Here is a 13,613-nt window from a genome sequence, read left to right as displayed (position 1 = left end):
CCAACATTTAAAATGACTCATATATCTGGAGGTGACATTACAGGTATGGCACAAACCACCAGGCTAGGGCTTTGCAAAGTTTATTGATATTTCATGCTCAGAAAAATCATTATTAGCCTTACAAATTCTTAGTGCCACTTATTCGGAAATCTTATTTTCATAAAAATTCTCCAATTACTCTTATTCTGGCGTGTCTCTTTGAAGCTGCCGTCCTCTCGTGCGTCATCAGAGCGCATGGACTGATAGGTATGCTATGCCGAGAATGAAAGTCTTCCGGGGATGGAGCAGCACTTGTGCTGAACGTTTTGAAGCCAGCGGGACCGTTTGATGTGGTTTGTCAATAACGGGTACTTCCCTTGGCCCATTTCGCCTGTGGTTTGCGTTCCAAGTGCCGGCATTCACTGAACCGGACCGCAGCAGATATAGGTTTCCATTTAAAACCCCTTCCTTAAGCTCTTCATTCGTCAGCACTTAAAAATATAACCAATGCCTGCGATCACACGGCGTCCCACCTGGATTAATCCACGATTTCATCACATTTGATAACTGTCTGGCCGCCGAGATAAGGCAGCCGCCCGGATAAACTCTCAATGTCAGAGAACTTTGCAGCTTTCCTTGTTTGTCTCCTGCCAGCTTAGGCTTTACCGTCAAATTAGGGCCCGTGTTTGTCCTTTTGTGTTTTAACCTCAGGGTTTGATCTTACCGCAATACCTCCATATTAAATAACGCAGGTTAAAACCGAGGTGAACGTGTACCTTTGATTCGCTTACTCAGTCTAATAAGGTAGAATGAGACGGGTTGATTCTTATCGCGCTATTTTTTTTGCCAAAGTGGCCTTTCCGCCTTCATGCGGTTTGAACCGATTGAAAGCAGATATGTGTGTGTCTTTAATCTACTGTACACACCAGCGGGATCTAGTCTTGCATTCACCATCTGGGGTCCAGTGGGTTTTGAGCTGAAAAGACTACCCGGTCTCATGGCGTAAACTCACCTTTTTAGCTAGACACAAAATATGTACCAACAAGAACATATTACTGCAGTATCCAAAAGAAACGAACACTTTTATTTTAGTCTTATATTCCTTTTCACACATTAAAAAAAAGATAGTTAATATGGTACGGTTGCATCAGCAAATGCATTTTTATATCAGTTTTGCATTCGTCAACTCAATCGAGCAGGATTTTATACTGCATATTTACAGCATGATAGAGCGTTAAAATTTAGCGGCAGTCCGCAAATGTTTCAGTTCTGAATCGCCGCAATACATAACTATGTCAAAACGTGCCAGGGTTCACGTATTGAAGCTGTGTTTCAGCGCCACCCAGTGGACATTTCTCTTTGACGCAGTAAGGAACATGAAAACGGTGTTCCACAAAAAGCGCACAGGTTGCGAAAAGACGTCTTAGTCGTATCGTCATATGTTTGCGGTGTATTCTTAGCTCCTCTCTCATTGCGAGAATGGCACCAGTGAGGAAAATTAACAGCTCTGATAGGCCTCCATAATTGGAGACTCAATGAAGCTTTGAATGAAAATTAGTCTCAGCCGACTGCAGACTCGGCTCTGAAGCAGTGCTGAGTGTTGTGCTGTAAGCCTGGTCCGGTCCGGTCTAATGTCACAGGCGTACAGCGGCTGCTGCTTTGTGTGGCAGGGAACAGATCAAACTGTGCACGCTCAGTCCCAACAGACTGACACTGCAAATAAGTCTGGAAAATATGTGCTGCACTGCAGGCGATAAACTAGCTTGGCTGTATAGGAAACCTTTTTTTAATTGTGTAATTAAATGTGTAATAATTATGTTTTATGGTGTATTAGTACTTAATTTTAATATTTCTTATAATTGACAATACTAAAGTTAGCTTTTGCTGATTCATATTTTTGTGTAAACTGATAAATTGTATATATTTCAATAAAAAAAGTACAAAAAATAAATACAATTTTAGATTATATAATTATAATAATAACCGTATTTGAAAAGTTCTAGCACTAGCACAGTAGATATTGAAATATATAAAATTTATCCCAGTTTTTACAAAAATGTTAAAAAAACCTAACAAACTAACTTTAACTTTAACTTCTAACCTATCATTGAAATAAAATGTGTATATATATATATATATATATATATATATATATATATATATATATATATATATATACACACATATATATAAGTTTTGGTGAATGACTTATAATAACGTCATATAAGAGAATACATGAGATCTAGTGGTATTCTTATACCTTCTTGGGCCACAGCACAACATTCAGCTAAAACGGGCTGATATAAGAAGAGAGAACAAAACAAAAATTGACACTATTGTCTTTACTGTGCCATAGCAACAATACATAAATGTATTTCATTAAATTGAAAGTTGAATGGATATTTAATTAAGCAATGCAAATAGAAATGAACTGATCGTGTTGTATGAGTGTTTGTTTCCATGCATTGGCCTCTTTTGTGTGCATGTGTGTGTTTGCTTGTATCTTTTGATAAACTCATTTTGTATGGATACATATCTAGACCTGTAACCCTATTTTTACCATCAATTTCTGTCTAAAAGTGTGTGTTTGTGTGTAACTCGTATGCAGCCCATTTTAGCTGAAAACCGTGGGCGAGTTTTAGCCTAACCAGCTATTTATACCTTAAATGATATTTTTCACAAAAATTTAAGATTCTTTTATAAATGAAACCTTTTTATTTAAAGAGCATGTCTGTTTTGACATGTTCATACACCTTTGCTTTCTTGCTAAGCTTACTTATAATTGCTTAAGTACTCTTATTAGCGATGAATGAAATTTACTACGGCTCAGTTTCCTTACAATTTCTCAGACGAGCTTCATGTAACACTCTGCCCTGTCTGCCTTAAAAAAAAACTCAAAACAATTATCTGCCTTAAAACATGATTGTTACATGTAATATGTATTATTATGTACATTTATTCTGTAAAACGAAAAAAATTGAGATATGATGCTACAACCTTATTTAGCCCATTTTACCCTGTTTTACAGTAAAAAAAATGCTGTTAAATGTTCATATTTTGGAAGTAAAAACAAAGTTATCTTATTTGATGGTAATGTTAGTTTTTGTTTTCAATTATGTACACTAGGGTTTTATATTAGACATGTTGTTTATTGCATTATTTTAGCGTCGTGTGTTACCATGATGGTTTATTTTTTATAGTGTGCAACATTCAATTTAATTTGATTTACTTTGCTTTAATCCTAATCTGGTATACTATATAACACAGATCCATTTCCTGCGCCATTAATTAGCAGCAGAGCCTTAAACACAGACTCCTCACGATACTGTTAGGAAACGTAGTCGTATGAGAAGGGATTGAGCTCTTTTCTTTCATAGTTTGCCTCTATTTTGCAAACGGCAGATCCTAAATCTACCCCATATCAACTCCGAGGATGTTTTCCCCCAGCCTAGATCTCAAAGGTTTCAGATGCTGCACAGCTCTGGGCTGTTTCCCAATCCAAATGTGAGATTTAATGAGTCATAAAGCAGAAGTGAGGTGGACCGTACACTCGGCATGTCCCAGGTTCATTAAAATGACCAAGGCAAACAATGAATTATTGATGTAGGGGCCGAGCGCTCCAAAATAATGTTTTTGTGGATATCTCGCCACAATATCCTCAAGGTCTAATTGTACGGACACTTATTTCCCACAGCAAGAACGCCTGTTGTTTTTGGGGGTTTTTCTTAGCACGAAAACTAAAGGCTTTTTTGTTACGCGTTTTCATGTCTACTGCATAGACTCTGACATTTGGTGTAAAGTGATACTGATGATCTTTTCGCCTACAGCCGTATGTCAGCACGGATGCAAACACGGAGAATGCGTAGGACCCAACAAATGCAAGTGCCATCCAGGTTACACAGGAAAAACGTGCAACCAAGGTGAGTGCTAAAACAGTAAAAAAAATAAACGTTTGAAAATGTGATGTAAAAAAGGGGAGAATATTACAAAAAGCACTTTATTTAGTTTTTATTAGTTTTTTTTCTTTTGTGAGTGTGCGAGTGCTTTCGTGAAATATAAGCAGTAGAGCATTAATAGATATTTTATATATATTTATATATATATTTTATTTCCGGTCTGTGCAGCTGCCGTTAACCTTGATATCGCGTGTTAAAATTGTGTTAAAATCGATTCAAAAACATGCATGATCTTAAATGAGAAATTGTCACAAAATTTTTATTCAACAACTCAAATTGTCCCGCAGCGTGATACAGGGGTTAAATCGGCCTCTCGATTACAAAGCGACAATTTGTCACTTGCATTATTTAAAAGCCTATGGATGTAGATGTCACCCTTTGGCTCTAGACAGAACAATGTATTGGCACTAATGGGCTTTTGTATTGAGTCGTATAGTGATTCAGGATGTGAGGTTTCCCTTAAGCAGATAATATCTCAATTACTGCCCTAAGAACCCCGCACCGAAAATAAAACGGAGCCGGGGGACTAAATTCTGTCTGAAGTTGTCTCATCAGAAGAACGCTGGCGTCTGAGATAACCCCTGATTTAAAACAGCGCATTTCCATTTGAGAGGAGAAGGCTGGGAGACTTACACAGAGGAGTCTGTGCCCTTGGAAGGCAAAGGGAGAAGGTGTAATTAAAAGACGGGAAGGAAAGGCAAAACAATCCCCTCTGGAATGTGGAATAGAATCTTTTCGATTTTCCCTTGCGTCATGGTTTCATGTCAGGTCGATGAGACCTCTTTTGCCTTGCTTCACCGGGTGGAAATGTTTTCTTTCTCCGCGCGTTTCTATCAGCTTCGGCGGGCTCCCGTGGCAAGAGCGATTAAAAGAATCAGATGGTTTTTAGAGGTAATGACAGATGATTGTCGTGCCGAGGGCTTATTGCCTTGCATGTTTAAAACTTTGACAGGTGCTGGTTAGCGCGGACACCTGGGTGGCATATTAAAATCATCAGCGCAAATAATCAAGCCTTTCATTTTCAGTGTGACTGACTGAAACGTTTTTTTCAACTTTTTGTTTATTGCAATTATCTGCAGCAAAACAATCAGCATGCAAATTCAATTATAGCGCACAATATGCCCAATCACTTGTACTTCATGAGCTTATCTAACAATTGCTAATATTATTCATAATTCTTTTTTTTAATCCTGTGTGAAATCATAGTCGATACTTTGCGACGTTTGGTCCTATGCAATGATTACTGAAAGCTCTCCAGAACAAGCATTTCTAGTTTGTGGTTCGCATACGGTATAATATCTATATAGTTAAAATACCAATATAAATGGAAGTGCACACTCGGACCTGATTTATTAAGAGCACAATTGCTTGCAGCAGATTACATGAATACATTTTATGTGCGATTTAGTATAAATTAGTCAGGCAAAAAATAACCCATAGAAATAGGTTGGATTTTCCATGTTAAGATGCGGGGTTATTAATAACTAAAACTGAAACTAAAATTAAATAAATTGTTTAATCCTTAAAAGAAATGTATTATTTGAAATATTTTTAAAAAAATATCTAATTAAATAAAAATTATATATATATATATATATATATATATATATATATATATATATATATATATATATATATATATATATATAGATAGATAGATAGATAGATAGATAGATAGATAGATAAGACATTTTTTGTTATATTTAAAATATGTTTTTCTTTTATTTTCTTTTATGCGCTATGAAACTTGCACATTTCATACATAAACCAGGGTCTCAGTGCTAAAAGGATCCGCCATGAGTGATTAGTGTGCAGATAAACCACGAGGAGAGCTGAACAGAAATAATGATAAAGAGCTTAGTGCTAAATCCATGGCAATGAGGTGGGATAACACCCACAAAGTTAAATAACCAAATCGGGATTTAAAGGTGATGCATGTCATTGTTTCCATCTTAAAATGCTTTCACCCTTCCTGGTTTAACATGCAAAGACAAGTTTGTAATTTTTAGGTTTATTTTCGGTCCAAAAGTGCAAACACTGGGCTCTGTAGTCCTATTAAAATGTCATATGTTAATAATAAATATAAAATTATCGACATGACAGAGAACTGTGCTACCTGGTCTAATGGGATTAACTCGCCTTGGTGCCTTTTTTAGTGAAACACAAAATACGTACCAACGAGTACATATCACTGCAGTTTCCAAAAGAAATAAACACTAGAGGCAGTAAAACTCTGACAGCTTTTATTCCTTTTCACAACAATTTACAGTTTCTATTAATAACTTGAAGAATGTCATGTGACTTCAAAACAATATTAATATGCTGGAATATGTGAAAACTGATGCTTTATAGACAATAGGTTTGTTCGGTAGCTCACGGAGAGCTCCAGTTTTAATCCCGTGTAATTACGGTTCAACAAAACAGTTCAAGTCTGCATTAAAGGAAGTTGAAATGGCTGACCAACAAATGCATTTTTATATCAGTTTTGCATTTTCTAACACTATCAGGCAGGTTTAGGGTTGGATTTGGTATAGGTGGTCCGCAATGCATACATAGATCAACATTAAAAAAATGTGCCAAAATGTGCCAGGGTTTACGTATTGAACCTGTGTTTTAGTGCCACTCTGTGGTCCTTTCTCTTTGAAACTCTGCGTGTAAGGTACGTAAAAACGGAGTTGCACAAAAAGTGCACATATTTTAATGAGACCAGGTTGGAAACGTTAATAGCATACGTTTGGGGCAAAACTATTTGTTTATCCAAATCAGGTTTCGCTGGTTACACACTTTACCTTTAAGTTATATTGTATATTTGATAGAAATGCATTGTGAAGACGTTTCTGGCTGACATTTGTCGTCCTGATCTTCACAGACACATATTTCCCTGGTGACATGTAGGACAGCAGTTCATGTAACTATTAGTCTTCAAAATGCCAGGAAGCCACAAAAGGTTTAATAAAATGATGTAGGTTTGACTGCTGATTGGATGAGTCAAATTATATGTGGAATTTCAAATAAAAATCATATATATAATTTATAATATATTTTTTTTTTGCAATTAGATGAGCATTCGGCTCCTTTGATCCGCTCGATTTTTTCAGCAGTTGTTCTTCATTGTAACATCACTGTCATGGAGATGATAGGAGGCAGATGGGCATCTTTGCCCAGAACAAATAAACTCATTAAAGCGCTAATCCATTTAGGAGTGAAGTGACACAGAGCTGCATTCGGCTCTCCGTGGATCAAATCAATTTAATAAGATGCTAATTTTCAGCGGGGGTCTCTGTAAATGAGAATCTGCTTACCTGCTGTTCCCAAGGCCTGACAGAAATCCATTACAGGGAAAAAATATCGTAAAATACTTTTAGATAGGAAGAATGTTTGGTGAACGCACATCTAATAATGTGTCATTCTCTTTATAGTCAGTGTTGATGTATGCCCATTGTAAATAAAAAGAAAAAATGTATTCTCATTTAGTCATCGTTGAGTTGCTGTAAACCTGTATGAATTTATTTCAGCTGTTGAACGCGAAAGAAGACATTTTGATTGAGATATTATCCCCCTCTTTTTTACATTTTTTTTAAGTCTCAGGTGACCCCAGATTAGAATGTGTCTGTGAAGTTTCAGCAAATACCGCAAAGATAATTTATTACATAATTTTGACTGTACCTTCGACTAATTATGTTTTTATGCACGTCTCTTTAAATGCAAATGAGCTGTTGCTCCCCGCCCCTTTTTCCAGAATAGGGCTGACTTTACAGCTAGCACTTCAGATACTCTGCCAAGAAACATCTTATCGCGCCTATCGCGCTGAAACCGTGAGTTTTAAACCATATCATTTTAAACTTCTGATATAGTTATACTGAGCTCACACATCCGAAGCAAACACGCAGAAAGTGGCTGTCACGTGAGCACTGAGCTAAGGTCTCTTTTATGTTTTATTGTGCTAGTCAAATACACACAAGGTTTTGGTAAAAACATGCAGGAGTTACAAAAACAGCCGGTTATGTCTGTGAAGGTAAACAGCTGGGAAAGAAACGGCACGTTTATATTAGATCTGTGTGGCAGCAGAGTAATATACAGTAAATAAATCAATAAATACACTGCTCTCTTGTCTCCTCTGGGATTCTAAACAGTGTTCTATGCTGGTCAGCGCAGCCAAAGACAGAACAGATAGCATGATTAGCTTGAACCTTCACCGTGGTGTTAGAACTGGTACACTGCTGTCGCTTGTGAAACAAAATGGCAGCGCTGTGGGTTGAAACGTGCAGATTCAGGGGCAGTAATATTATAATAAGATCAAGGGGGAGTGAAATCTGAGCAGCTCATTTATTTCACCAGAGAAAGGCTGTTTTGGGGTTAGGAAAGGCTGTTTTTGGGAAAGTTTTCTGGGTTGGTAGATAATAATAATTTAAACACGGAAAAAGTCAGATTTTCATTATATGAAAAGCCATATGTAGCCATTGACTTCCATTGTATAAAAAAAAATACCACGAAGCAATGGGAATGTCTACTGGTTGGTTACTAACAGTTTCAAAATGTCTACCTCTGTGCTCAGCAGGTTTAAAGCAAGTTGGGAGTAACAAACAATGATAGATGTTTTTATTTTTAAGTGAACTATCGCTTTAAAAAGAGCATGTCATGGAGCTAGTGCTGTTAGCGATTATTTTTAATATCATGCACAAATTGTCATGACTACCTGACAGATATAACTAAAATAGATGTTCCAGCATAGTCTCTTGTCAAACTTTAAATCATTTGGCAAAATTGTAAGATAATGTAATCACTGGCGCATATAAAAAATCTACTATATATCATTTAGTTTGATCTGAATTCTGGCTGATTTAAGGTATTTTCTTTTGGTTTAGGCTGAGAGACCAGTTTAAACCTGCTTTGTTCATATTAATGTTATATGACGCACCTTCTGAACGCCTTATTCAGGTATAAATAAATGTAGATCTAAGTCTTAAAGTTCTGCTCGTAGAAAGCATAAAAACATCATGTAAAGCTAAACTATGACTTTTTTGATGCAAGAAACCTTGACTAACTTTATATGTAGTCTTCAGGGCAAACATAAAGTAAAAAGTGTAAAATAGTCTCTTTAATGTTTTCCTTGTTGCCTTCTCGTTATAAAACCATAAAACTCACCACCGTATGGACGCACAGGTCTCAAAAGTTGACAGTCTGCATCGTAAATGTTTGATTTTCGGCATGCCAGGGGCATAATAATGGTTAAAGTTGTTTTGTGTTTTGAAAAACACTCTTCATTTCCGTGTATTATTTAGGAGTCGGAAAGCCAAGCACAGCTGAAGGGATTATATGGGATTCTTTGCATGTCATCATATAATTAAACTGTAAAGCGCCGGCGTTGTTTTGTAACACTGACGTTCCCTCTTCTCATCTTTTTCCAGTGTCAATCACAGAACACCGTTCTAGATATTTTTTGAAAGCTGAAGACTATAAACACTAAATACCAAGCGCCACTATTTTGGGGTTTTGTCTTATTGGTAATTGCCTATAATAATGTCAGCTGCTCCAGAATTAAAAGGGGTCAGATTTTTCCAGTCACGATGGTCGGTGCTCACCATGTAATTATGCACTTTTTATAATTTCTCCAAAAGGAAAAAAATCATCTGATCAGCATCCGTACTATCCATTTTCTACAGACCTGCAATGTGACCTTTTCCTTCAAAGAAATCATGAAAGCAAATTGACTTGTGCTTTCAGTCTGAAACAGCACTGGCAGCCCATTTACATTTTATTTTTGAGTGAAACGGGAAATTTGAGAAGAAAGTTTTTATCTTATCCATCAGAAAATTGAATAATTGGGAAGATGGCTCTTTATATGACAGGTGGGTGGAAAGTATACAGATATATATATATATATATATATATATATATATATATATATATATATATATATATATATATATATATATATATACACATATTTACATTATTTGCAAAAACAGATAACTCCATTAAACATTATTAAAAAATATGCATTTATTTTATATTTGTATATTTATTTATTTTTTAGCAAAATGACTTTTTCCCACATCCGAAATGATTCCCTTCTGATGTGATCAAGGCAGTGTGGGTGGGGAAAATATGAACGAATTTTTTCATAGCCTGCATTCACAATCAAGCCCTGTTTTAGTTCTACATACGCCGGAGTCAAAAGCACCGCCAGCGCCGTTTCATTTTGTCTACCCATTTGCATATAATCTCTACCGAATAATGTTATTATTCTCCTCTACAGGAATGAGGACAGCTCAAAGGTGTGTTTTATAAATGTTTTTGTCCACTGTGTGCTGTTATCTGTTATCTGTTTTCCTCACTCCTAAAGAAGAGCAGGGCTATGTTAGCCCCCCATTATGGCACAGCCGCCCTCCCGTTTTTGTTCCCATGGACCACCGGCCGATTGCGGTGCCTTCGGAGGGTGAGCTAATCCTCTGTGTGTGATTTTTCTTGTAAGACTGCTTACCGGATGACGCCTGCGTCCCCCCCCCCAAGCGCCACCCCTCTGGCCCACGTGCATGGCGCAGTCTGCTTAGCCCAGCGAGAGTCAATACTTTCCCTTCAGCAGATCCCCAAAGCCTCCACAGGCATGGCCGGAATGACACGGAGAAAGCCATGCATGCCTTGGCAGAAACACACACACATAAAGCCTATAAGAGGCTGTTCTGTTTCACCCTGCTCTCTTTCTCCTTCACACACACACACACACACACACACATCCTGTCTGTGTCTGTCAGTTCCTCTGAACTTCTAAAGCAGGGCATCTTTCATCTGCGAGCATTCAAGTGGCTGCCCGGCTGCTCTCTTTCTCTTTAACCTTCTGCCTGTCTCGTCAATCTCAGGCCCATCTCCAATCGCTAAACAAATATCCTGTCGTTCAAAAAGTGTCTGTGGTGTTATTGCTGTTGTTTTCTGCCTCTGTTCGTGTTTTTTCACTCAGACCTGCAGTATAGGTTGTCAGTTTTAAGTGAATAGACCATGCTAAAAGTAGCCAAATTTCCAAAGTTTTCAAAGTCATTGTGATGCTGAAACTTTTTTTTAGTTGTGGTTTTATTATATTAAGATATCTTTAAATTATGTTTCTAATTCATGTTTTTATTTTATTTGATTGTATTGTGTAGTTATATATATATATATATATATATATATATATATATATATATATATATATATATATATATATATATATATATACATATACAGATTGCAGATATATGGGGAGGATTTTTATTAGTATAATATATACAGTATGTGTAATGCATAAATGTAATAAGAAAAAGTCATAATTGTAATACTATTAAAATTATATAATAATTATAATTCAATTTATATACCATTATGATTAATATTACCTTAGCCACCATGCAGAACATTGTAGAAATGACTTTTACATTAATTCACACCACCTTTTCTTCAAAAATGTATATATTTTTGCTTTTACAGTATTAACAATAAGTGTTGTATCCGACTCACACATTGGTTACCATGGTGAATCTTTTAAGGCTTGCGTGATGGCTGGTAAATAATCTCTGTAATCACTGTTTTAAATGTTTCTTCACTCTTTTTAAGTGCAGCGCTCAGAATAGTCTGTGGTCACACTTTCCATACGGTGCGAATTTATTCCTCTACCTGCTCTCTGTTCTGGGTTTTCAGCACCTTCACACCTCCTACCCTCCGTTTTCTCCCTTCAGACCAGACCAATTTTTTTTTTTATTTCATATCATTAGTTAGTTGACTATGTGTTGCTGCTCCGAGCTGTCTCTTGTCAAGTACGGCTATTCTGGGAATATGACATTTCATTTCTGCTGTTTTCAGCTTTATTTGAGCGAGCAAAGGGCCAATGAGTCTTCAGTGATGGGTTAGTCTCCGCTTCACCTCTCTTGACAGAAGCACAAGTTGCTTTTCTAAGCCTCTTTCTGAGATGAATTTGTCTACATGCTGTTCAGAGAGCTGAGTTACTGCCAGAAACACTGACACTTCACAAAACCGTAGAAGAGAAATAAAAAAAAGTCAAGGTGGAGATGTAGATGCACTTCTGAGATATAGTGTCTGATTAAATAGTTTTTAGAAACGGCATGCTAAATAGTTATTTCTTAAAGGTATAGTTCACCTTAAAATTATTATTCACTCTCCATCATTTCAACCCATCTTCGTGAAAATAACAGCAGATGTTTAAAGGAATACGTCACCAAAATTAGCATTTGCTTAAAACTGATGTAAATCCAAGATGTAAATGAGTTTTTTCCTTCATCGCATCAATCTTAGCATTACTCACCAATGGATCCTCTGCAGTGAATGGGTGCCGTCAGCTGATAAAAACATCACAATCCAAAAGTAATCCACACCACTCCAGTCTATAAAAGCCGCACGTTTGTAATATATATAACTCAATACATAACATTGCTTTTACCGGTGAATAAGTTATCTCGTCTGAATTAGGAGAGAAATATGCGCGGATCAAGAACCATTTGCTAGTCCTAAATAAATGTGTAGGTGGACTTTGATGTGAGAGGACAACAAAGGATGGACTTTTTTATTGTAGGAAGCCTTATAATGTATTATGGACTTTTTTTTACGGACTATAAATTTTAGCCAGAAGCGACATATTTTGATCGACTGGAGCTGTGTGAATTACCTCTAATCCTTCAAGTGTTTCAATTCAATTCATCTTATGTCTTTGGAAGACTCGGTGTGCATCGCATAGGTTGTTTGAATCATGTTTGCTTCCCTGACATCCCTATTCATCACGCGTATACAGTACATAGGAAATGGCTGGTAACATCAGTGGTGACAGAACCTTTTTAAGCTATATTTTCATACTGTGTTAATATCAGCATTATCAGCATTATTATATAAGAATGATTCATATTAAATACTTTAATATTAGTGCATTATTTAATAGTGCTGTCAAACAATTAATTTTAATAATGACGATTAATAGCATTCAAAATATAAAAAGTTTTTGTTTACATATTATATGCATGCTGTGTATATTTATGATATACAAACATATACACATATAAGTATATATATATATGTATATATATATATATATATATATATATATATATATATATATATATATATTTCAGAAAAATATATTGTTTATATAATATATATATATATATATATTATATATATATATATATATATATATATATATATATATAATATATTAATATAAATATAGATTTTTAGAATATTTTAAATATATATATACCGTATGTGTGTGTATTTATATATATGATAAATACACACAGCACACACAAATACTTTTGGATGCGATTAATTTTGATGGATCATTTGACTGCACTGTTATTAACGATTTGACTAATTGCAGTAGCCCCATTTTTAATTATTTCTACTTGCGTCTATTAACAACAAAGCGTTGCAAGCGGCCAGACCGAAGCGGCAAGAAAAGACTGTGTCACGCAAGGTCAGCGCCAGTCAATTACGTCCCCAATCATCACGAAATTGCCGCCTAATTGTGAATTTAAATTCAGCCAGAGTGCGTAATCACAGCTTCAGCGGTTTTGCAAAGAAACGCCGCGTGGTTTCGAGAAGGCGTTAGACTCGGCCCATGCATTTTCTCCCCATGCGTAGCTTTCCATTGTGCTAAAGCGGTTTAACTTTGAAACGGAGAGATTTACGTCGTCTTTG

The 13,613-nt window shown here is 36.1% G+C and overlaps 1 protein-coding gene across 7 annotated transcripts in view; it reads left to right on the top strand.

Annotated features, from left to right (window-relative positions):
* npnta (nephronectin a) overlaps positions 1 to 13,613 on the top strand; it is a 45,800-nt gene that overhangs the window by 15,874 nt on the left and 16,313 nt on the right. For 3 of the 7 annotated variants that reach the window (XM_043241356.1, XM_043241331.1, XM_043241347.1), the window contains one exon: positions 3,807 to 3,899. In XM_043241356.1, coding sequence (XP_043097291.1) covers positions 3,807 to 3,899 — 93 coding nt within the window. Of the gene's footprint in view, positions 1 to 3,806; positions 3,900 to 10,281; positions 10,375 to 13,613 lie in introns of all 7 variants that reach the window. The other 4 variants (XM_043241322.1, XM_043241314.1, XM_043241339.1 and 1 more) reach the window with 2 other exon arrangements.

Source organism: Puntigrus tetrazona, chromosome 1, assembly GCF_018831695.1.
Source record: "Puntigrus tetrazona isolate hp1 chromosome 1, ASM1883169v1, whole genome shotgun sequence".
Taxonomy (NCBI): Eukaryota; Metazoa; Chordata; class Actinopteri; order Cypriniformes; family Cyprinidae; genus Puntigrus; species Puntigrus tetrazona.
The sequence above is the reverse complement of the archived record's forward strand: the minus strand, read 5'-3'. Positions and strand labels throughout refer to the sequence as shown.